Genomic DNA, 26,066 nt, shown 5'->3' with positions numbered 1-26,066 from the left:
CAATGTCCGTCAAACATGAGCCAAACAACGAAAATAATTGATTGTGTGTGCTGTATTCGACTAAATGCACGTTTTTCATACATGCATGCATCGGCAATAAACATCTCTAACTAAACTCAGTGTTTCCACCACGGTAAAAAATGACAAAGTACAACGGAGAGGAAGGAAAGGAGAGAAGAGCATAGAATGCAAACAGAAAGACATACCGTAAAGAGAGAGGAAAAAAAGAAAGGGAGAGAAAACATTTTAATGCTTCTGAAAAGGGGAGCAGTCAGTGGATTCTGACAGGGGCTGGAGCGGGACTTTGCACTGCCTCTTGTTGATTGTAAATGGCAGAGCAAGTTTACTCTGGCAGTTGGAGCCAAAATGGAGTCTGACAGCTTTGTCGGGGAGTTTGAGCGGCTCAGTGGCAGGGCAGGAATCGGGATGATTCCATCCCTTTCATCTCCAAATCGTCGATAAAAGCTTGTGAAACCTCCATGGTAATGAAATAAAATTAAATAAATAAACAGGGGTAAAGAACACCAGCCTGGCATACTTTTGGGATGACAAGTCTTTTTTTCCCTTCCAAAACACTTCAAAAAAGAACAAAAAAAAGGTAGCTAAGGCTGAAGAAGTCAGAGAGCTGGCTGCAGAAGAAACATGTCAGGAGCTGTTAGCACTAACTCTAAAAAAAACACCATTCTTAATAATCCTAGCACTTGTTCCCACCTTTCCCTTCTCTTCCTCCATTTATCTCTCTTTGTGAATTATAGCAGCATTACAACCCACTCAAGATCGTGCCCTCTGTGTTTCTTAACTGCAGCCTCTATACATTATTCTGCATCCTACCGTGCTATAATATGAGACTCGCGTTTCTAAACTTATAACTGACCTGAAGGTATGAACACTGGCAGCGACTTCAGAAGCACTTCATGCCTTATTTATTTTCCCCTTTTTGGTTTGATTTCATTTCAGTCCCGCCTCTCCCCAAACTCTATACTTTTCTTAGGGAGAGTATGACAAGAGGCAGCTACGAAACATTAAGACACGTCTCTATAGCATGTGTGTGAGAGGGGGGATCGACAGAATAAAGGCAGCCTTACGAGCACTGCTTTGTACCGTTACACTCCCAGAGATTTATCCCTCTGATCCCTTCTACTTCTATCTGCTTGCCTCGTTTTTTTTTGTTTTCTCTTTTTCAATTTACAGGATTTGTTTCTGTGTGTCTGACAGCAAGGAGGATGAGGTATGAAAAATTAATCTTTATCCCGGTTTTGTTGTGTTTCCTCCTCCTTGACAATGCATGTCAGTAATTAGCCGGCCAGTTTGGTTCCAGGCTTTTCAGTGGGTGCCTCCGTTTGCCAACTTTCGCCTTTTGTTCTTGCCACACAATACCGCCCACTCGCCCTCTGTGTCTCCCTCCCTCTCTCTCTCTCTCCCTCTCCTCTACGCCTCACACCCACACAGGGCGTTACACAATCTATCCAAATGTGCTTCACTTTAAAACCCCATTACTTAGCCCCTGTTGTTTTGTTCAACACAATTAAAAAAACAGGTCCTTCATGGAGAATTCAGAGAGCCTCGCTCCTCTTTTCACTCCCTCCCTTCTCTCCTTCACTCTCGCCTCTTCTGTGGTTCAGCATTGGCCGATGGAGTTACTGTGAACAGGCCAGCTTAAGTTCCCTTAATTCCCTGGGTTTTGTTTGCATATAGGCTTAGTTTGGTTCCATTTGAAACTACTCAATGCCATGCCTCATCCCCCTGCCATAACCAAAACAGTGAGCAACTTTAAAAAAGGTGGGTCAGCCAAATGGAAACACACACACACACACACGCACACGCACACACACACACACACACGCACACACAGTTGAAGAGTCCGTCAAGGTTAAAGGGCACTGGCATTGTTATCTCTCTTAAGTACTGACACACTTCAAAAGGGTGGACAAACTCAAAGGTCTTTTGGGTAATGACTACCTGGTTAGGCTTTGGCAGAGGGTCTTGGTGATGATTTCAGGCCCTGCTCTTCGACACAAGGTAAGCCCTGCAGAATGGACTGAGTTCAAAAGAAAGCTACGGGTCATTGTTAGGGAGGTGTCAATAGGGAACGGACATGTCAGATCTCAGGGGAATTATCCCTAAAGCCTAAAATATCTCTCATGAGGTTTGTGCAACATCTACTGTAAGTGAACCGTTACGGCTACTTATTTAAAAAAATACATAAAACATTTTACAATTGTAGATTATAGTGGATTCATTGATTAATCAACAGATCGACAAATAATAAATAAGAAACTGTGTTGGTAATGATAAATCATGTCTTTTTTCTAGGCCAAAATATGTGTTATAATACAATTTGAGTCTTGTTGATATGACATGATTATCTCCAGCTTAATATCCTAGTTTAACGGGTACAAATGAAATACAATTGTATTGTGTTAAATGTACGTAAATATACACATTATACAAATTTTTAGGCAAGTTGTATTTTTGAGGATTCATTTTATTATTGAACAACTACAGAGCTCTCGGTCAATCCAACATGTTAATGAACCTAAACCTGAATGTTTACGAAAGTAAAAGTGAGGTTCTGTCTTCTTACGAGAATATATATATATATGTTTTGCTATTATTAGGCAACTATTAGTATGCAGAATTATTCTGCAACTAAATAAAAATAAAAAAAATTCCCATCTCACTTGTTTATTTTCATCTGTTAAAGTGAGAATAATAAAACAACTCAAAATTTACAAATAAAAATTTCCGACATCAAAAAAATCAGTGACCAATATAGCCACCCTTCTTTTCAATAACTGTCACAAGCCTTCCATTCATGGAGTCTGTCAGTTTCTTGATCTGTTGACGATCAACTTTTTGTGCAGCAGCAACCACAGCCTCCCAGACACTGTTCCGAGAGGTGTACTGATTTCCTTCACTGTAAATATCCCGTTTAAGCAGGGCCCACAGGTTCTCAATAGGGTTTAAGTCAGGTGAGGAAGGGGGTCAAGTCATACTTTTTTCATCCTTAAGGCCTTTACTGGCTAGCCATGCAATTGAGTACTTTGATGCATGTGATGGAGCATTGTCCTGCATAAAAATCATGGTCTTCTTGAAAGATGCAGACTTTTTCCTGTACCACTGCTTGAAGAAAGTATCTTCTAGAAACTGGCAGTAGGTTTGGGAGTTGATTTTGAGGCCATCTTCAACCCGAAAAGGTCCAACTAGCTCATATTTAAAAGGCAACTATTAGTATCTTTAAAGATGAGCTAGTTGGACCTTTTCACTGATTTTTTTTTTTGACATGTTGGAAATTTGTATTTGTAAATTTTGAGTTGTTTTATTATTCTCCCTTTGACAGATGAAAATAAACAAGTGAGATGGGAAAATATTTTTTTTTTTATTTAGTTGCAGAATAATTCTGCATACTAATAGTTGCCTAATAATAGCAAAACATATATATATATATTCTCGTAAGAAAGACAAAACCTCACTTTTACTTTCGTAAACATTCAGGTTTAGGTTCTTTAACATTTTGGATTGACCGAGAGCTCTGTAGTTGTTCAATAATAAAATGAATCCTCAAAAATACAACTTGCCTAAAAATTTTGCACACAGTGTAAATGGTCTTCCAAACAATATGGCCACAAACCATTCTATTTAACAAATTGAAGACAGCTGATGATATAGGTGACAACTATCTCATTCAAAGTCAACCCTCTTACTTTTCGACACTCGGTACAGTTTACAAACCATGACAAGCTTATTTGATTATGTCATAAGCTCTTTACAATAGCCAGCACAACGTAAATCAAAGTAATGCTAGGTCACTCACTGCGCTAGTCAAATGCCCCAATGGAATAATGCCATGAAGTGTACTAATGCCACCGGACGGACTCACGCCTGCGTGTGGCTAAATACAGGAGGCACGCGCAGGCCTGCACTTAGACAGTGGTATGTGTCTTTGATGCAGAGTGGAAAGGTGGTCAACCCTGCCCACCAAATGACAGGTCTGGGAGTTGTCACAAGTTGTAGACAGCTCTATAATTCACAGTGGACAATACTTTAAAGAACAAACTTGCATAATGGCTTTAAATGGCACCAGGAATCACCAAACCATTTGAGCCGGGGATTCCCCCTGTTGCATCACAGTCCACAAACCAAGCACTTGAAAATCAGTGAGGAGACTGGGAATAGCTTGTATTAATCATTTGACTGTTTGCAATCAGGCCACCTGGTTAATCAAGTTAATTAACAAAACAACCCTTTCTTAATAGGATGATACCAGAATCTTATATTCATTTGATCAATTATGCATTGGAGCGGGAATGGTTTAGCGGGGGATTTTAATCGTGACTGTTAATTTGTCATTGCTATTTTAACTGCACCCACTGGTAAAGCTTAGGGAAATATGCAGAGTAATATTAACGAATAAGCTTTGTTTTTTAGTCTATTCAACTAATACTAGAAAACACAGACACACACACACATCTACTTCCCCTTTCCTGTCCATAAGTTCATGTAACCCTCTGTGTGAGCTGATATTGATTTTGCTTTAAAAGTCCTCAATAATACATTTAAGCCCCCCTAAAAGACAGTCAAATAGGAGCGCAGAACTGGCTTAAAACCACTAATTACATCAGCAATGAAAGGAAATCATTGATCAACGGCATTATGGGAATTTAAACTGTCCCCCAAAACTGGATCAAAGTGAATGAAGTGGATTAGTCGGGCTTCACTAAGGCTCTCCAGACGGGAGACAGGATTATCACCCATGGACACACACACACACACCTCATTAAGACGATACAGTAGTATGTTGGAGGACTTCTATGATACACACACAGGATTTTCTTTAAGGACATGGTTGTTCACAATTGTATGCAAAACCATATCGGCTGGCTTTGACCAACTTGAGCTTCACAAGTCAATGCCAAACTCTTCAAACACTTCAAACTTTATCTGTTTCTCAGTTTTAACAATTGTTTAACAGTTAGTCTACACAAATATATTTTTTCTATTATAATGCAGCCCCGGCCTAACGGGAGCCAGCCCCATGTCCAGGACCTGTGGAGAGGTCCACTGGGGGAATGAATAAAAGAAAGGGGCCCCTGCTGGTTCATCTGGCCATCTATTGGTGCCCCGAGACCGCCGTAATCTGTTTCCCCCATCCCACCAGCCCCAACAGTGGCCCCTTAGGGCTCCCGGCCTGCTGCTAGGGGACCCCTTCATTCTGTAATTAACAGTTCCCAAGATGCAACACACACACACACACACACACACACACACACTAAAGATGTGGTGCTTTTTCAGAATCAGGGATTATGTTTACATTTCATGCAATCTTTCTACTACAGTGGCAAAATCACTTTGAATTCTGGGAGAAAAAAGGGATATTAGAAATATAACATGGAGAGCAAATCTTCAGCCATTAATCAGCAACTTCACTGCTCCAATACAGGGGGTAAAATGCCTTGCTCAAATGCGTTCCAACGTTGCTGGTTTGGTTCAAGCCGGTGATTCCCCCTCTTTCTCCCAACGTTTCCTGTCTTTTTCTCAGCTCTCCAACTATCCGTTAAAAGTGAAACATCTTGTAGACATTCCATGTTGTGTATTTGGCTTGTTGAAGCTACAGGAACACATTTATGTATACTCTAATTGCATTAAAATTAGACCAACTTGTCCCCATCTTTCCCATTGCATTATAAAACAAGTCATCAGATGCGTTATCCTAAATCTTGTTTGCTCAATTTTTATTTTTTTTGTCAAACATCTGCTGAGAATCCACTTTTTCACTTAGGACAACTGTTAGCTTTCGGTCTCAAAACCCAATTGTTGTATGCGCAAACACAATCACCAGCAAACAAAACAACCCACAGGTCCATAATTCTTGCAGATGCAGCCAGGAGACGGTTACTGAGGGATCTAAAAACTCAAAAGGCAGAGAGCCGCCCTCGCTAAGTCGCAGCAAGCTGACACATAGCACTAAGTTAGCTGCATCAACTTCACTTGTACCTACATTGTGCCCCAATCTACTTACACAGGCAAATCCAGGGCTTACATTACACTGAAATAAGCAGCGAATATTGGCAGAATGGGCTTACCCAGGCATTGTTCTAACTGGGCTTTTTCTGAGGGAATCTTCTGGCCTACTGTTTAAGAAGGAAAAATATTGAGGACAAAAAAATAAAAGCAGCTGGAGTTGGCCACCATCTTCAGGAAGAGGAGTTCAGAGGATTCGGGAGGGGGGGGGGTGTTAAGATGATTTGTAGGCCTTTTCTCCTATCAGATCATCTAAAATGTGAGTGATTACACCGGTAATCAGCTACAAGCCGACACTGGCACAGTCTGTGTTAAAGAGATAAAGAGCGAGAGACAGAGTTAAGAAGTGAAGCAGAGAGACAGAGAACGCGAGAGAGAGTCAGAGAATGAGAGACCTGTGCGAGAGACAACAGAAAGAAGGAGGAGTGGAAGGAGAAGGTGGCAGATTATTTCTCAACAACATTATAACATGCCAGAATGGCCATTCTCCTTCAGTTGTTTCTGTCTAAACAAATAGCTGACACTGCCTCATCAAAAGCTTTGGATTGGCAGCCCAAGTGGGGCTGTTGACAAGCGAGGGCAGTGAAAGCAGAGGAGGAAAAGGAAAGAGCAAGACAGCAAGAGAGACAACAGAAATCCCTGCTGTAATTCCCCAAACTGTAATCCACTGGGTTTAATGGGGTGTGTGTGTGTGTGTGTGTGTGTGTGTGTGTGTGTGTGTGTGTGTGTGTGTGTGTGGGGATTACATATTTATCATCAATGCTCAACGTTGCGTGTGTGTGAATGTGCGTGCGTGCAAGGAGGAAAGCCAGTTTGTATAGGAGGCCCAACAATGCCCGTTGAGGGATTTAAACCCCTCGCTCTCTATCATATAACAACATATCCCGACCAATTCAGAATAACGACTGGCCTATTCATTGCAGCTGATCCCAGCGATTAGTGTTGATCTGGAGACACCCCCCCCCCCGCCCCCAACATACACATCGATACAACAGACACACTCAGACCTTCCCCCTCACCTCCACCACTTGTCAAACATACGCTGCATTCGGTCAAGATTTTGAGGATCCCCTTGTCACCCTGTGTCCATCCCTATCTAATAATAAAGACTCCCATGAGCTTTTTGTAAGTACATAAACTCTATCAACTCAAGGTTAGAGGTCATATACCTGTTATCTAAATACCCTGGCAGGTTTAGGGATTTAAAAGGTAGGTCACTATTGGAAATAAGATTACACATCTAATTCGCTACTGCAGCTCAACTAATCACTGATAGAGATTGTAAATAGATCGCATGTGTGTGCTCCCTTCCTCTCTCTTTCTTTCTCATGCACACACGCACACACACGCAAACACACACACAGACACACACACACGATAAAGGGGGCCCAGTAAACCAGAGTTTGAGAGAACTTTTTTCCCAGAACAAAACAGAGCTAAGTTTTTAACATGACTGTTTATTTCCATGCCAGTGAGGTTAATCGACAAATGTATGTCTGTTTTCTAAAGGACACTTTTTTTCTGGTGTGTCTGCAGCACATGGGACAGTTTAAAATTTTAGTTTTGCTTGGCGTGCCTTATAAACATGTATCACTGAATTTAAAACTACCTCTTTGATTTGAGTGCTTCAGGGCAGAATTCCCCTTAACCTTGATAATATAAAGACACTACAAAACATTTTTTATTTGAATTTTATTTCTGACTGCAGACATCAATTACAGGAATACAAAGTAATGAAGACACTGTTTTCATTTCAGCCCTTTTTTAGCATAAGGCTCGATCCAGCCAGCCAGCAAAAAAAAAAAGAACTCCTGTTACTCATCTGAATGAGGCCACTGCCAAAACAGTGAGCTGTATTAAAACAACACTGCTGTGTTTTGTGGCTCAGCAACGCAGTGCGGCGTATTCCAGCAAGGTGCTGCATTGGCCAGTTAAAACACGTGTAAGTGCACATAGTAGATATTTTTGAAAGATCAACACAGCTCCTTGCATTTTTTTAAACATGTGGCGGTTATCAGCCTGGATGGCCATTTACTCATTGGAGTGGACTTCTTGCTTAGAATCTTAGAATCCTATCTGAGCCATTGGAGGCCAACAGAACTTGAATATAACACTAGTAAATATGTGATTATAGTCGCTTAGTACGAAAATACTCTCTGAGACTTTATTTCCATCAACTCAAAGTTAAATGGCTGTTTTGACCTCTTAGGTATGTGACTGTCACTATTACTGCAAGGCCACATGTAGAGCCTGGATCTGGCCTATAGGTAGCTAAAACGTGTCCACAAAGCCTCAGATCAAGATAGGTTTATTCTGAGTATAAACAGAGCTGATCGCATTAATCTCTGCACTGGAGTCTGCAGCCAGAATTGGCTTTGGCTTTGTCGGTTGGCTCTTAAACGACATGAATCAAACTGAGAGAGACAGATTAGCCTTTGTAACAAGAAATAATGTTCGAGACATCAGAAAAGCATACTTTCGCCATCAGCAGATACAGGCCCGGACATCTTTCTTTTGAGCCAACACACACTAATTCATGGCACGCAGACACACACGTACATTTACTGAACATGTGTCTTGCAGCTGTAGTAACTATGAGAAAGGCCCTGTTTATGTGTGTATATGAGAGAAGAAGAGAGAGAGAGAGAGAGAGAGAGAGAGAGAGAAAGTGAGGGAAACATGGAGAGACAAGAAATACCTGAAGAATGCAAATATATGAGCAGAAGAAAGGAGGGAAATTAAATGAACATTAATTATCCCACAGCAATCCCCTCTTCTCAGCACGAGGAGATGAAAGAGGAGCAATGTACTTTCTGATATTTATTTCTCCTTAAACACATGGCTGGATTTCTGGTCTGGGGCCCTGGATGGGAGGAGAGACAACTGGTACCCAGGGGCCCGCTATTGCCTGGTTTACTAATTAGGCAGAAATATGCAAGATTGAGCCAATGGAGGATTAATTAACTGTTTATTTCTCTTCACCCCTCTATTGGAACCAGTAGATTTGGGCTGAGGGAAGCAGAGGGGGAAAAAAAGAAAGAAAAAAAAAAGTGCTGGGTGCGGTATCTAGGACAAATGAGCAATTTAGATGGGTGTAAATGAGCGTGTGCTTGCGTGCGTGTGGCCATTGTGTAAATAATGTGGCAGTGCCGCCCTTTTGAATGAGCGAGGGTGGATGTCTCTGTCATCAGCCCCCTGTGGCACACAGAGGAGGGCTGTTTGAGTTGTTATGTCTGAGCGTGGATAGCACATGCCATGCCAAGACTGGGGGGAGAAAAATAAAACATGAGGGGACAGTGTAAGGGAGGGGGGTAGACATTTGAAGACATGAACGTTAAGAATAAAGCATGTGTTTTGAAGAAGTGAACACATGGAATCACAACCAATAGAGATGGATCCGCTGGTTGATTCATGTGATGGGCTCTTGATCCACATTCCAGGGGTTAAAGAGCCATACTGAACACATTTAAACTTACGGTGAAGGTACCAATGTTTGGGTTTATCATGGTAGTCACCACTTACCACAGAGTTAATGTCAAAGTTATAAAGTCTCAAAACAGTAGTTTAAAACGGGTAAATGACAGATATTGTGAGAAAGAAAAAAATAACTATAAGAAAACACACAGTCTGGATGTAAAACTGTTATGTAACCATAGGATAAATTACTTGCTACTAGCTTATTATTATTATGAAAACAACACATTTGAAATGTATTATTTGTCTCATTGTAAATCAGATAAAAATGTGTGCAATTATAAAGGTGTATCCAGGAGAGATATTGAGTCTCCTAGTCTCCTCTCAAGGCTGACTACAAGTTGTATAGTCTTATTAAGCAGTTATTGGCATGCCGCTCAGAAATTAAAATAATTGAAAGAATTAAGGGGAAATCTATTTCATTTAGAGCCCTATGCCTTTTTCCAACGTTCAAGTTACTTATCTTTCATTATTGATAAAAGCTTGATTAGACATAGTCGGCTTCAAAAAACTGACTACATTGTGTCGAAATCTTTAAGATTTTAAAATCATAACTTATCTTAATGGCATTTGTTGACTACATATTCATCACTAAACGTGTTTTACAGGGGGTCTGGGAATAATGTGCCGAGTTGACATAACAGAGTTAATGCTCAGGTTTACCAGTGAGATGCCACTGCAGTAATGGAGGCTTGTTTACCTCAGACTAAAATCTGGATTCATCTATACACAAAGTCTAAAATCAAAGTAGAGAAAGGAAGCAGGGCTGGGAGACAGAAGCATGTAACGAGAGAGAGAGAGACAGAGACAGAGACAGAGAGAGAGAGAGAGAGAGAGAGAGAGAGAGAGAGAGAGAGAGAGAGAGAGAGAGAGAGAGAGAGAGAGAAATAATGAGCTGAGAAAGTGTGTGTATGTTAGTTGGGGCAGGGTAACAGGGCAATCTGTACAAAATTAGGACTCCATTAGAAGTTTGAAACAACTCATGACTTCCATCTGTTCCTGAGGCCGGGAACGTGAGATTGGAGACGACAGGTGTCTAAATGTTTATCAGCCATGCTGCGTTTATTCCCGTGTCTCTGAGTTAGGAGGAAAAATGACCCACACTACTCTAATTCAAACTAACATTCACTTTGAAAGGGTTTGCTCGTGCGGTGGGAATGAAACACGTGCGTCAGTACATTATGTGCCTTGGCATTATGTGCCCTAGCATGTTCGATTTAGGTTTTTAGCCCCCACGAGACACATCAATCTCACAAAAAGAAGGTCATAATATGTAACTAACACTTAAATACACACAATAATTAGTGTGGGAAAAGTATGTTGACACCAGATCTGAAATAAATAATATTTTAATAAAGTGGTAATAATAGGTATAATAAGTGTATTACAGTCAGGGGCATTGCTTCTGTTTGGCTTCTATTAAGTTTCCATTGTGTGTGGCGAAAACTGAATTTCTGATGGGTCAAAACTAGCTTTTGTTTTCCATGCATAGATTTGATAGCACGTTGGAATAATCAAGTGGATGATGACTGAATAACTAATACAAGGATGGACAGATTCCATTACATCATGCTATTTGACCATTTCCTGTCATTCTTTTTGTATTTTACATGCACCTGTGAAGCACTTTGTAACCCTGGTTTTGAAAGCTGTTATATAAGGAAAGTCTACATACTTACCTACTATACCCACATGTTGCACGAACACCCAGAGTTTGAAAAGACATTTCATAAACTGTACGTTGACCATGATAAGCCTACGGTGGTAATCAAGCTCTGGGGCCTAAATTCCCTCCTACTTATATAAAAATAAAAATAAAAAAAGTGCCTGACCTGCTCGCATCAGTCAATGTCATAATTTCTCCCTACACATGCAGCCTCTTTTTCTCTAATCTCATTTCACACACAGAGGCCCACAGGCCCTCTGCAGAGCAATGCGGCTTCAGGTCTGCACGGCCATATTAATAAATGCTAGTTCAGAGAGCATTGAAAGGCTTATGATTTAAACTTTCTTGTCTTTCTCAAAAAGTATTAAAAAGGGATTATAAAAAGTAAATTAAGCAAATTGTAAGTGTCTGATACAAAGCCATGGCCTCTGCTCTGTTACGGCAAGAAATATTCACCAAAACAAGTCACGTAGCAAGGATATTTGACTTTTTCGCATAAAATCAAAACACAGCAGAATATTATTCTAATGATCTGCAACCAATATAGTTTTCAATAGTTCAGATATGAAAAAAATTGTAATTGTTGCCCCCGCGTTCTTGGAAGCAACACATTGGCAGGTTCAACCAAATTTAGTATACATCTGTAACTAAAGGAGTTACTGCTCACAGTGCAAAACATGTAGTCTTAAGCATTGCCATGAGTATTTAACAGAAGAGGTCAATGTAAGTGAAAGACAGGCAAACAAAGAGGAGAAGAGTTAATGTTGGATTTAAGCTTGGCATGATTAAACTGGTCTTGAGTCGGAACTTAAACGGAAATGTGGTATGACAATCCATAACAAGTACACAGAGTTATTTTATCAGCATCTCCTGTAAGATATCAACCTGTGCCATAAAGAAATCGTGTACCATCTCTATCGTAATCTTCATCTGCTAGCCCGCCGTTTTTAACCCCTTCCTTTTTTACTAACCAGTAAGTCAGCCCCAGGGGGGGGGGAGCAATCGCTCACTGTTGAGGTATTTTACACAGATTTGTTGCCAATTTGTTGCCTTCCAGTGGAAAAAGTAAATGTAATAATGAGGCGGGTGAAATTCATTAAACATGTGTATGAAATACTTTTCAAGTGCAAGGGGAAGATTCATGGGGATGTTCATACGGCGCATAATCATGCCTCCCCGTCTGCACAGCCTGCAATGGCATAAAACATTTAATCTGGGATGAACACTTTCTGTCGCTTTCTCTCTCTCTCTCTCTCTCTCTCCCTCTCTCTCTCTCTCTCTCTCTCTCTGGACCCTCTCCCCTCCCGCCACCCTCTATCTTTCTCTCCCTCTCTCCGTCTGCCAGAAACCACAATCATAAAATTATTAAAATGCTGTTTGGCTGCCATTAATCAGTGCTGGCGATAAATCCTCGTGTGGGAAGTGACAGAGCATTAGTCACATACCTCTTGGCCTCAACAGACAGAGAATAATGAGCCACGAGCCGGACCGGGTCAATCATAAACTCATCAAATGCGTCATTTAATTTCTTCATTTAGACAAACAGAATTTGTTTATGGGAAAGATATCAGGTGTTGTGGAATGAGAAACGGCGCTGAAACGCTGGTACATTAATCAGGGCTTGATTACACGCGACTCTGCGGTTGTTTATCCTAATTTCATTCATTTCCATCAACAAAGCAAACACAGACAAACACAGCCATTAGTGATGGTTGGGGATGGCACAATTACAGCCTCGTATTAAATAAAGTGATGATGAATGGTCCAATACAAACTAAAACAAAGAGGTTTTTATTACTTCAATTCCATCCCAGCCCTCGCCTTCGTGTGTGTGTGTGTGTGTGTGTGTGTGTGTGTGTGTGTTTTTGTGTAGAACCTTGCTGGTGTGAAAGGAGAGAAGAAGCCGTTTCAACTTCACTACTAAAGGGGGCCATATTGATGAGAGATAAAAAAGAAAGAAATTAACCTTGAGAGAAGTACTGAATGCTTTGAAATGACAGTTGGTTATAAATGATAGCCACGACAGCCTCGCACATGAAAACTTCTGTTACAGTTACAAGTCTAATTGAAACCAGTGGGTGAGCTTGTTATAGAACCAGCTAAACCCTTGACAGTAACTCATACAGTAGAAACACACATACATACTCCATTGTGTTTATACAGAGTATGTGTATGTATATAGTATGTATATATATAGTATATATAAACATTGTATTGACTGTGGGAATATAACCAACAACCTTGCAATTTCCTGCTCTAAACTACTGTCACCCTCCACCCACCGTACTATTAAATTGGGAATTCCACCATTATTCACGTGAAGCCCTACAAGCAATCACAAGTGTCGTGGCCACATCATTCATCCAAATCGTCTGCATTTACATCTGCCATTCCCTGTGACTCAATCACATTGGGATGTAGCACAACAGCTGAGCTGAAAGAGTAAAGGGCTGTTAAGTATGTGTGAAACCAAGAACATGGGCTTCAACAGATCTCTGTACTAGGGATTTATCTTTTCAATTTATTCAACATTTGGACTGACGCTTGTGTTGAAAAAAAAAGAAAGAATAATTTTAGCCAAATCATACAAGCCTTGGAGTGGTTGCTGCCATTTACAGTAATACAATCAATTCAATCACCTAAAGAGCCATCAGAAGAATCCAGTGAGATTAGTCTCCGAAGGCCAAGGTTGCAGCAGCAACCCATCCTGGTGGATCCATGACAGCAACGCTGAACATCCATCCATCTATTTTCTATACCTGTTTATTCCTATTCAGGGTCGTGGGGGGTGCGGGACACAAGCTGCCAGTGTGTCTCTGAACACAGGGAAACACATTAGCACCTATAAGCAATTTGGAATTCATATTTGTAATGATGTTTTTTAGTGTGACATTAAATGTTATTGTTTCTGTCGATCAGTGTCCGAAAAAAAGCCACATTACCACTTACAACTTACAAGAAGGTAAAACTATTAAAAAGAAACTAAGCTCACTAGAACAACCATGACGATGTACCATGAATGAAACCATAAATACAGTACAAGGTCAAATGCTATTTAATCAGTGAGATAGATATGTAGCCCTGGTGGCCTTAACATGAAGAATAGTGTAAAAAAAACAACAACATGATTTCACGGGACAACTTGAAAAAGATTCACATCTTTCCCCCCGCCTTTCCCTCACAAAGATGCCCCAGCAACTATATAGTATCCAGCAATACCTTCCACATGGTGATAATTCAAGAACACAGTTGTTGGCAGTATATGCAGTCTTTACTCTCTTCCTTCTCATCTCTCTCTCCCTCTGCATTCTTTGCATTAGGCCTGCCTCTCCACCCCCTGCCGAAAAAAAAGCCCTGAGCGCCTGCCAGCAGTCCAAGGTAATTAAATTACTTAGCAAAGTTTACTTAACAGTAAATGGTTAGCTAAATTTAAGGTGATTGCAAATTTGCTTTCATTCCACTTCAATGGCTGGCCTGTTTAAGGCTCGTCTGCAAATAATTAGCACATACATTTGCATCAAAATCGTTTATGCCATATGTTGCAGAATTATGGAAAGCAGCAAATTAAAAATATTCTTTTTGTGTTATGGAAATGTCTACATGTTGAGAGGAGGGAGAGAGAAAGAGAGAGGAGGGAAAGATATCACCATGTGTCTCCAAACAGTGACAGCAAGGAGGAGAAAGGAGGGTGCAAATAATAAATAAAAAGATTCAGTTTGGATTCGAACATGCTCATAACGGTCTGTTTCAAGAGCTCGCCAGATGCTGTTTGAAATCTGCCCACAGAAGAAAAACAAAGCCTTCTCAATGTATCCCTCTTTCTCTCTCTCTCTCTCTCTCTCTCTCTCTCTCTCTCTCTTACACCCATACACAGTATCAGAGAATTTCTACTAAGTGGCTCTCTCTAGTATCGTATACACTGTTCACTAAAGCAAGGCAAGGAAAGTTTAACACTAATTTGACAAGTACTTTCTACGCCCCTGGACCTTCAATCTCAGGAAAGTGACAACTATTACTGGAATACGAATAACTGCCAACAAAGTATGAAAACGTGAAATCCAGCCACAAAAGCCAAGACACAAACAACACCTACTCAAATCCAGTAACCGCTTTTAGGGCTGTAAAAATTTTTTTTTTTTAAGTGATCGATTTACTGTTTGGTCTATGAAATGCAAGTAAGTTGCCTCGGTAGGCATCTTCAAAAGGGTCTTATTTGAACAACCAACAGTTGATTAAAAAAAACAATAAGGATGCCAGTCAATATTCACTAACTAATAATAACATATTGTTTGCAAAATGACCCAAAAGCTTTTTTCGATTATAAAAATACCTGTAAAATCAAAGTCTTGTTTTGTCGGAACAACAGTCTAAAACCAGATATATTTTGTTGATTATAAACGAAGACTGAGAAAAACAGCATTTAAAAAAAAACATAAATATTAATCGCTTATAAAAAGTATTGTTGGTTAATTTTCTGCCAAAGAGCCATAATCATCCAATAGTTATAATTTCAATATCAAATTTGAAAAAAATAGTCTGTGCCAAATGCTCTGCAACTAAACATACTGAAGAGATGATGACATCAGGGGTAAGGGGTAGAATCAGAGGCTTACTAGAGCACAGCAATTGTGTGTTTATTATACCCATAAAACAAACGAAAAATCAATTGTACATAAAACTCGGATCCATGCAATCCTTAGGTCACCCAGTCCGCCCTGCCATTGACAGACACCTTTTCTTTTCTTTTTTTTACTGAAATGCCTATTTTCTTGCTGAAATTAATAAAATCCACTTGTAGAGGAACCGCAGAGATCCATTTCAAGATGTCCTCTCTTACAACATGCACATTTTAAATAGGTAAACAGACTTCTTTTTGAGCGGGTCGGAGCAATGGCTGGAGGCACGGGGGCTTTTGCCATGAGGTATGGCTCTCTAACCGAGCTCAACAAACCCATCCATCCATCCATCCATCCATCCATCCACCCCTCATCTAGAGGTCAGTCCTTCCGCCAGCAGTGTCAATCTGCGACTAAGTGAGCGGCGGGGGCTGCTTGATAAAAGCTTATTCAGGTATTTGGGTCCTGTGCAACTGGAGGCACCTCTCTCTCTTTCTCTTTCTCTCTCTCTCTCTCTCTCTCTCCCTCTCTGAGACATAATTACGACTGTTGACTGGAACAGTGAGGTAATGGCACATAAATCCAGCTGATCAATGGTTACAGAGACTAAATTACAGGACACCCCTGTGCCATTATCCTCTCAAAAGGACAACAGGAGACACATTCCTGCACAGATGCAATATAGGGGGATTTCTCTTGTTGTGTAATTGTTTCTTTTATTTAAAAATGGTGGAAGCTATGTTACTAGCTAGTCAAAAACTAGCAAAAATGTCAATTCACAAAAAGAAGAAGGAAAAAACAACAACAAAATGACTATCAAACTAAGTCTGTATATTGAAGATAGTACCGGGTATAATATTTAGCAAATTATTCCATGGACCGGCCTTTTTTAATCATCAAACTAAGCGTGTCATGATTAGCTTCTTTACGCTCTGCCCTTTCTGATCTTTGCCTCCAAAGAAAATCCAAAACAAATAGCAGTAATAGTGCGGGAAAAAGCAGTGCATTATATATAATACAAAATAAATAAAAAATAAATAAAAAGAATCCCTGAACCTCACAGCAAAATAATCATTATCATAATTACCATTCTTAAAAACATCAAGTTGTTTACCATCTTTGGACTTAAAAATCCCCCATGACGGCATAAGCCTTCATTTCAGTTCAAACTGCTCACAGTCAAGTGGCATACTGCTGCTGTGTTGTTGTAGTCATAAACACATTTTAGGGAAGAGTACATGTTTTTAGGAGTTATAATGTGTATTTCCCTTGTGTTTTAACAGGGAAATCCCCTCCCAGATGACTGGCGTATGTGTCAAACACTTCAGTCATGTCGTAGGAAAGGTGGCGCTCCGACCAGAGAGACGGTGATGGGATGAAGCTGTATAATGTGAGATAACTGTTATTCACTGCCTTACAAATCCAGGGCTGCATTCCAGTGATGACTGCAACATCTTAGGGAGACACCAATGAAAGTACAGAAGTGGAAGAGAGAGAATTGGCAGAATTAGAGAAGGAGGAAAACAAGTTTATAGAGAAAATATGCAGAGAGGCCAGGAACATAAAGGAGGAGAGTCCCCATCCCTGTAACCTCTTATCCTTTGCAGAACAAAGGGCGGCAGCCTCCTAAATGTGGCGCATTAGCCCTTTAGTTCCAGAGGGGGTAAGGTGACACCCTCCATGTATGTGGTCTGTTCAGCCCACATCTGTCAGGGCCTAAGGGGGTGGGCTGAGGTGGTGGGAGGGACGGCGGGTACTGCACAAGGAAGACGGAGGAAAGAAGCTGTGAGAAAGGGAGTGGGTGTGTGGGTGTGCGCGGTTGAGCGTGTGTGTTTCTCCAGGACCCCTGCTGCGACAGAGAAGCCTAATACCCCGTATTTACTGTGGAAGAATTAGTGCGATTGGATGATGCCGCTAAGCTTGGCTGCCCCCCCCCCCCCCCCTTGCTTCTTTCTGTCTGTCACTCGATCAGAAAGCAGATATATATACAGAAAGAGAGAGACAAGAGAGACACTCCTACAAACAGAGTAACCTGCAGCATCACAGACCTTCTGAACACATGTCTGGCAAGGCAATCCTTAAAATGTAGTTAAAGTGAGTGATACTGTATACACCGTAACCGCAGCATGTTCCAAACTATGTGCTCATTATTCTCTCCTTTCAACTATCTTAAAAATGCCATACAAAACTTGCATTCGAGTATTATTGATAGAGAGCACTTGAAAATCACACGTTTCACTACAATTTCACTTTAAGTTGAATGGGAGTCACCACTGCCAGGAAATATCTTCTAATTATTACATTTATTAGTTTGTTTTCTTTACAATTTTACCTCTCTATAATTGCTTATAGTGGGAGAAATTCTATTTTTTTTATATCATGTTTTTGATAAAAGAACACTAATGTAGCCTACATTTGCCAAATATTTTAGATACATTTCACCACCTTCACCAACTGAAAACCTTCTATCCAAACTTTAAAATCCAAAATGCCTTTATTTTTCTGATAACTTAAGTGCACCGCTTGTTCGAATATTTACTAAGTATGTTAGTAAAGGAAAAGTTGTATTCGTTTATTCGTCTCTTATGATAAAGACACCAATGTAACCTGACTCATTCCTTAATTTGTACGTTGTGAATTCAGTGCAGCATTGCAAGGAATTCATTGGAAGGAATAGCAGTAGTAAGTATTGTAATTTTAATTGTGAAGCTTATAGTTATATAAACCCAATACTGAGCTGTTTGAATTTTTTTTAAATGTGAACTTTTCTCCCTACCAATCTGCAGCCATGTGTCAAACTTAGACAAAACCAATAGAGAAAGTTAATTAAGACCAGTGAGCCCATGCCAAGTTCAAGCCTCTGATGAGATCTTAAGGATTGTTTGTTTTGCTGCTGTCAAAGCTTTAAATGGGCAGAGGACTGAGATTTTGATGACCCCTGGCCCTCGGCTCCTTAGTGGGTGTTCTGCAAACACTCCCTATTGACGTGTGGATAAGGAGAGGCCCGATGCCGCCGCGCACAGTGCTCCTGATCATTTGAGTGGAAACGGACACCGCGCTGAAAAGAGCCAAGAACCTAATGGCTGAATAGAAGAGAGTATAATAGATATGTAAGGGTGTCTAGGCTGCTGTGTGTGCATGCATGGAGCTTTAGATATGAATGAATGAATGAATGATATAATGAAAGTATATTCTTTTGCGGGTGCTTTGGTATTAAAGGAATAGTTCAACTTTTTACATGTTTTGCCCCACTCTTCGTCTCAAGAAAAGGCGAATGACAAAAATGACTAAATAAATGACATAACGTGTCCCAACAAGCCCACAGGAGCATTGCGTGATGTTGTACAGTTTATCTTTTGACCTGTGTTTGAGCTAAGCTAACTGGGATGAGCAACTTTTGCCCATTTCTATGTCAAAAATGTACGCACAGTTTACAGGAACGGTTTCTGTCACCTTTTCTTGAGCCGGAGAGTTAAGCAAACAGCTAAAACTTTAAAATGTGGAACTATCCCTTAAGCGGTAGGACTGCTACAGCGTATTTGTGGTTTTGAGTTGGAGTATTCGATATGCGTCAAGAGATGTGCAGGTGAATCTAAGCGCTGAAGAAACTGCAAGGCTACAGAACTACAAGAAACATGATGTCACAGTGAGAGAAACAGTGACAGAAGTCTGTTTGTGGGGTGCGAGAGAGGAATAAAAATAAAACTAATACGGCTGATTCAAACATACTGAGGGTGACACATGAGAGGGACATAACATTTATATTTGACCAACCATATCAACCTGAACTGTGCAGAAGGTTTCTCTGCAATGTGGCCAGTGCAGGCTCGAGGAAGGCTTAATATCTAGATTTATATTAAAAATTTATGATATATATTGAGTGCATATTATGACAATAAAGCCCTTATGTAGTTCTATTAATAAAAGTTATGGATGTAATCATAATTACAAATAATATCATGAAAATGATCTTATTATCAAATTAATTATAGTGTGTGTGAGTGTTTGATATGTTGGCCAAGGAGGAAGTGACCCATAAACATATCCATCCAGCTCTTTCATTGGGGGCCAGTGTTGCCCTCCTCCTCATGCAGCTCCACACACACACACACACACACACACACACACACACACACACACACACACACACACACACACACACACACACACACACACACACACACACACACACACACACACACACACACACACACACACACACACACACACACACACACACACACACACACACACACACACACACACACACACACACACACACAACGCGCACTCTCAAAGCCCCCAGTGAACGCTAAGCAGGCCAGCGGGCCAGCCGAGGGGGCTCATTACAGGTCCGCAGAGCCCCCCAACACAAAGGCCTGAGCCGCTTTAGCCATGGGATGATCTGCTCTCTACTGACTAGAGAGTCCATAGACGGACAAAAGGAGTGAGGGAGGGAGGGGGGACGGAGGGGTTGGGAGAGAAAGACGTGGAAGAGAGAGGAGGAGAGGAGTGGAGAGAGCCACGGGCTTTAAGGATGTCAGGAGACCCCGAGAGAGAAAGCCTGGCGGGCGCTCACAGAGGAACGGAGGAGAAGGAGGAGGACGAGGCTTAAGCTCCACGGCTACGTCAGGACATTAACATTCACACAACCTCCCAACATCTGCTGCTTCCTTCTCGCTCCCTCCATCCCTCCCTCTTTCCACCCTATCTCCCTCCATCCGCCGACAACATTGGAACAAAGACAGTAAAAAAATGGAGAGCGGGAGGACGGCTGGACGGAGAGGGACAAGAGAAAAATAGAAGGATGGAATGAGAAGAGTTTGAATGGATTGAGAAAGATTTGGCCACAGAAGCTTCAGGGTCGGAGGACTTGAGGAAAATAGATTTTCCCTAATATTTTGAATGATACAAAGTTGATTTAAATCAGCAACGGGGCAAACAATGGTTAAGCTCGGAATGGACGAAAGGCTGGAGAGAAAAAACGGCCGAGCTACCAAATATTAACCGGTCTATTGCAGTTTTTGTCATCTGTTTTTTACTGTACATCGTTACGAAGGGGTATGATCATGAGCATCCAAAGGCCAGCCAGGGCTCTGTGGTGAAGAGACAATCTTTGACTGAGCCATAAACCTGTTCTTTTTGGAAGCCTCCAGGAAAGAGAGGAAAAGCAGAGACGGGTCCAGTGCATTAAAACCCTCTCTACTCCAGTCTCCTGTTTGGCCCTGGGCCTGTGTCTGCACCAGTCTGGCCCAACTGCACTCAAAGCCACATGCTACATTTCACAATGCTTCGCCACCATTAATGCAAAATTAGACTTGAGGTGGCGGTGTGGGGGAGTCAGATGTACAATAGAAAACATAAATGAGCAAGGGAAAACTTTGATCTGAACCAAATGAATAAATATTGTCATCCACTCCAAAAATGTCTAATCATATGCGTAAATTCAAAGTATGGTGAAGAATTCAAAACATGTTGAACAAAGTTTCAAAAGTGAAATCAGAGCAGGAGATTGGAGTGTTGTTCTATAGCCTATACAGTTGTTCGATGGCCTATACAGTAGGTTTGAACAAACTTAAGTGATGTAAGTTGGCTGCTGGGTGCTTCATGTGATGTATAGATGCCTGGTTCTTTCATATATTTCCTGTGGTGAAATTAGAGCCCTGTCCTGAAGTCCCAGGCTGTGTGTGTGTGTGTGTGTGTGTGTGTGTGTGTGTGTGTGTGTGTGTGTGTGTGTGTGTGTGTGTGTGTGTGTGTGTGTGTGTGTGTGTGTGTGTGTATGTGTGTGTGTGTGTGTGTGTGTGTACATGCGTGTGTGTTTGTGTGTGTACATGCGTGTGTGTGTGTGTGTGTGCACGACTATAAACATGAAGACATCTTTCTCCACAGTCAATCTCTGCCTGTCACTGCTGGCTCGCAACTCTACCCCTCGAATACACACTGGAATATATACACACCGCGTGCATGGTGACATCTATGACTTATGTACTGGGCGGAGTGTTTGAAATGAAGCTGCAGTGAACAGGGCCCAGAAGCACTAAAAATATGAGAGTAGGAGAGTGTATGTGTACGTATTTGTATGTGTGTGCGAGATTTTAGTGGGTGCATGGAGAGGGTTGCTGCGTGTGTGTTTGTGTGTCTGTGAGAGAAAAGAAGCATGAAACTCCTGTAGGTTCACAGTGGATAGAGACTGTGGCTCATTTCTAGCTCATGACAGAAAAATGTGTGTCATTGGGCTTTGAAATATAGCAAAAAAAAATGTTTTATTTAATCACTAGACAGAAAATAAGTTTATCTTTTTATTGACACAACTTCTCTGAAATGGCTTTCCTGTTAGATTGTCCTGGTCAAAACGGTAACTAAAATAACCAGGCGACACCATCATATCATTTGGATGGATTATTCGTCCAAAGAGAGACATGCCAGTAGAGATATATTGACAGAAGTATGTCCAAGCACTGTCCAAACTATAAGTGATTCAGCACAGGCAACAGACTGAGGGGTGCTCTACACAGTATTCACACAACGCCTTCATGTTAGCATCAGTGGCAACCGCTATGAACCACATTGTAAAATGAAGAAAACTTACCTGCAGCCTGTAGGACCATATGCATTCGAACTTTAGCCTGCTCTGATGGAGTCTGTCGAAGAGAAACGAGACAAAAACAGGACGTCATTCAAAATAATAATGAGGTATTTTAAGTGCTTCCTACAAAGAGTTTCCCATTCTTCGTTTTTAACCACAAAGGCTTTAAGGGCCATCTTTAAAATACATTTAAAAAAATAATAATTAAAAGAAAATCTAGGCATTTATATGCTTAATTAGATAGAAAAGAGTGATAGGTTGGAAACAGGTAAAGACATGCAACAAAGGCCCGGAATCAAACCCTGGCCGCTGCGCCAAGGACTTGACCAAGATGGTATGCAGACTATGCACTATACCAGTTGAGCTACTGGGGTGCCCCCTCTAAAGCAGCATATTAAAGGAAGCACTGTTGTTTTCTTATAACACACCTGCAGCCTGAGATATGCAGAGAACAGTTCAAGGCAGGACAGCCTCCACATCGACACTTTATCTACAGTATGTTATCTAGCTGTAAAACTGCTGTGTCCCTTAGGCTAAAATATAATTTACCCATAATAATCTTAAACTGCAACCATTAACCCTAAAACTGTCCTCATGACGCACCGAGGGACAACTTAACCAATCGACGAGTCATCTGTGAAAGCCCTGCTATGGTGAAAAACAGAGAGCAACAACATCTCTGACACGCCAGGGAGAATCAATGAGGAAGAGATGAAGAGACATTTTGAGACAAAGAGAGAGAAAGAGAGAGAGAGAAGTGAGAGAGAAAACGAAATCTGCTGTAACAAGTCTTTTGAGAGTTGGATAAGAGGGCATGGAGAGCACATTTTACAAAGATCACAGCCAAAGACTCAACATATTCCCCTTCCCATCGTGCTTGTGTGTTTGCATCAGCAACGCTTAGCGGGCACGATCAGAGGGGGGGGGGGGGGGGATACGCCCATAAAGGGCCTTGCTGTAATTCCAATATCACTGCTATTAGATTTGAGGGTCTTAATTGTCAAGGAAGAATGATGGCTATATGGCAGGGCACAGAGCTGTAAAAAGACGAGCACACTGCAGATTGCTCTCGGAGTGTTGTTGAGGCTGCGGCCCTCGTTACCATGCAGCGGTGGGGACTGTGTGTGGGATTAGAGAGAAATTAAATGCTAATGGGGATGGGAATCTGAATCCGCTGCCTGGGAGCATCATTTGGATGGCAGGGCCGGGGCGTCGCTGACAGGCAGACAGTGCTCCCACCCTTTCCTTCTCCCGGCTCCCCACCCACGGCAACAACACTCAAAAAAACTGATTTATCAAACTGTAAACGTGTCACTTTGTAAAAACGTCACTTTTCGGTGGCAGCCAGGGAAATATAATGACCCCCTTTAATGCAGCAATGTCAGGATGCCGTATTCTAGATGGAACGCACATCAAGGCACTGCAGACAGACTGACGACGCACACTTAATGCAACATGGATGTGTGTGTGTGTGTGCGTGTGTGTGCGTGGTAGCAGATGACACAGTGGATCACGCTCACACCGACTGGCACTGCTCGCCAGCTGAAGTTACTAATCACTATTATACACGAGAGGATGAAGAAGACTTGATTCCTTCAACCACACACACACACACACACACTTTCCTTTCCCTCTTAGAAAGAAGTGATGGCGGCGCAATTCAGTATTTTTGCTTTTTTTTTTGCATCTTTACTTTTACAGCAACGATTAAAGGAAGGTCCTGAGAGGGATCTGAACCCATTTATGAGGCACAGGGCTAAGCCTGCTGAACAATTATAACGACACAGGAACCACATATGGTACAACCAGTCATTTGCAGAAATAACACATGATCATAGCTTATCTAACCTGATCATTGTGTGCCGTGCAATCATCTTAGTTACAGTTTATTATGATGCCCCCTCGGTAATTACATTAGCATTCGTTTACACTAGCCTGAAGGCATGTGTAAGTCCATGCTTTCAAAAAACACACACACACACACACACACACACACACACACACACACACACACACACACACACACACACACACACACACACACACACACACACACACACACACACACACACACACACACACACACACACACACACACACACACACTCCTGCCAACTGTGGGTAGTACAATACTGAATCACAAGTGATTGGAAACCGCTACTGTAATGTCTTTAGCTGTTGAAACTTTCACTCAACTTGCTTTTCTTTAGACTCTAATCGTTGATGTCAGGGCTACTACTTCTACCACATGTAAATAGGAAAAAAAAACGGTTTTAACATAAATGATTGGAGTATAGCCATAGGTGTGCATCACTTTTTAAACTAGTAAGCCTAGTCTTCTGCCACGCGTGATTCTGCATTGGATTACTCTTTAAATAAACGCAAAGGAAAATATTTAAAAAAGTGTGTGTACTTCTTGCTTACAGAACTAAATGGAAGTTGAAACAGGCTGATTATTAGCTAATTATCATCACAAGCTATGTGAAAGGTACTCAGAAGTCAGCTCACAACTAAGCGAACATAATGATACAGAACCCACACTAAAGTGCACACACACAGCCTTGGAGGTGTTTGGTTCCCAACACACTATGTATTTCTCTCTCATACACACATACATGCCCGGGTCCTCTGTGTGTAATTCATTAGTAAACAATACAAAGGCTTTAATTGTGCTCCCCAGAGACATATCTGTGTTCCCCCACTGGGAAAGAGGCACCCGCCGCATCTGAAGGGGCATCGCCCCCCAATTAGAACTGTGCTTTTCCAACACACACAAACAAACATGAGACAGCAGAGAGAAGTGTGTGTGTTTGTTTTGAGGGAGTTAGGTGGGGGTGTTTGTTGAGAAATGTCAGCGTTTTTATTTGCAGGGGCTTTAGGTTATCACAGCGAGGAAATGGGAAACAGGCAGAAGGGAAAAGACAAGACAAACGTAGAAAGTTGCGTTTCTTCAGAGCTTGTGAATTATAGCATATAAAGAGAGGCAGTGCAAAGACAAGGGAGGGAATGTAGAAGTGTGTTAAACACACACACACACACACACACACACACACACACACACACACACACAATATCAGTGGCTAAGCTGATGTGCGAGCAGCTTGCCAGGTCATTATGAGAAATGTAGGGTTTGTGTCTTGCTCAAGGACAATTTGAGATGCAGACCAGGAGAGTCGCAACAAAACTTTAATAGTGTTGCACCAAATTGTCCACGTTAACAGCCTGATAACAAGACTCAAATGAGCATCTGGCTGGAGCATAACAACGCCTAGCGTGCCCCTGGTCGGGTTATAGCATTAACTTTTTGAATTTACTTTGTTCCCATGCTTTGAGATAAAAAATGCATATATGTGGTGCAGGTACTATCAACTATAGGCAATGTATTTACCCCCCTTCTCTCTCTCTCCCTCTCGAGGTGTAAAGTCACGCTAAGAGGCTGTCAATGAACAATGTACTGTTATTGCGCTAATATTACCGGTGCTGATACCCATACCCGCTTGACTCAATCCGGCCCCAAATGTGAGCGGAAGTCCAGTATGCTCTCGGTAGGCCTGCAGCTTATTTGCTTACATCAACAGGGCGATGACAGACACGGTGAAACACGCATAGCTGAAGCTAAGTGCCAGGCGTCTGTCCCCATTAGTATACAATAAACAAGTCCCATTAGATAAATAAATAAGCCCTCACTCGGCTCGGCTAAAAC

The 26,066-nt window shown here is 41.5% G+C and overlaps 1 protein-coding gene across 1 annotated transcript in view; it reads right to left on the bottom strand.

The window, feature by feature from the left end:
- The window catches only part of rsrc1 (arginine/serine-rich coiled-coil 1), a 128,693-nt gene that overhangs the window by 37,197 nt on the left and 65,430 nt on the right, over window positions 1-26,066 (bottom strand). The window contains exon 6 of the mRNA XM_080025034.1: window positions 22,367-22,418. Within this exon, the coding sequence (XP_079881160.1) occupies window positions 22,367-22,418 (52 nt within the window). The remainder of the gene's footprint in view (window positions 1-22,366; window positions 22,419-26,066) is intronic.

The sequence above is a fragment of the Ammodytes marinus genome, assembly GCF_949987685.1.
Source record: "Ammodytes marinus genome assembly, chromosome: 3".
Taxonomy (NCBI): domain Eukaryota; kingdom Metazoa; phylum Chordata; class Actinopteri; order Uranoscopiformes; family Ammodytidae; genus Ammodytes; species Ammodytes marinus.
This window is presented reverse-complemented; position numbering and strand designations above follow the sequence as displayed.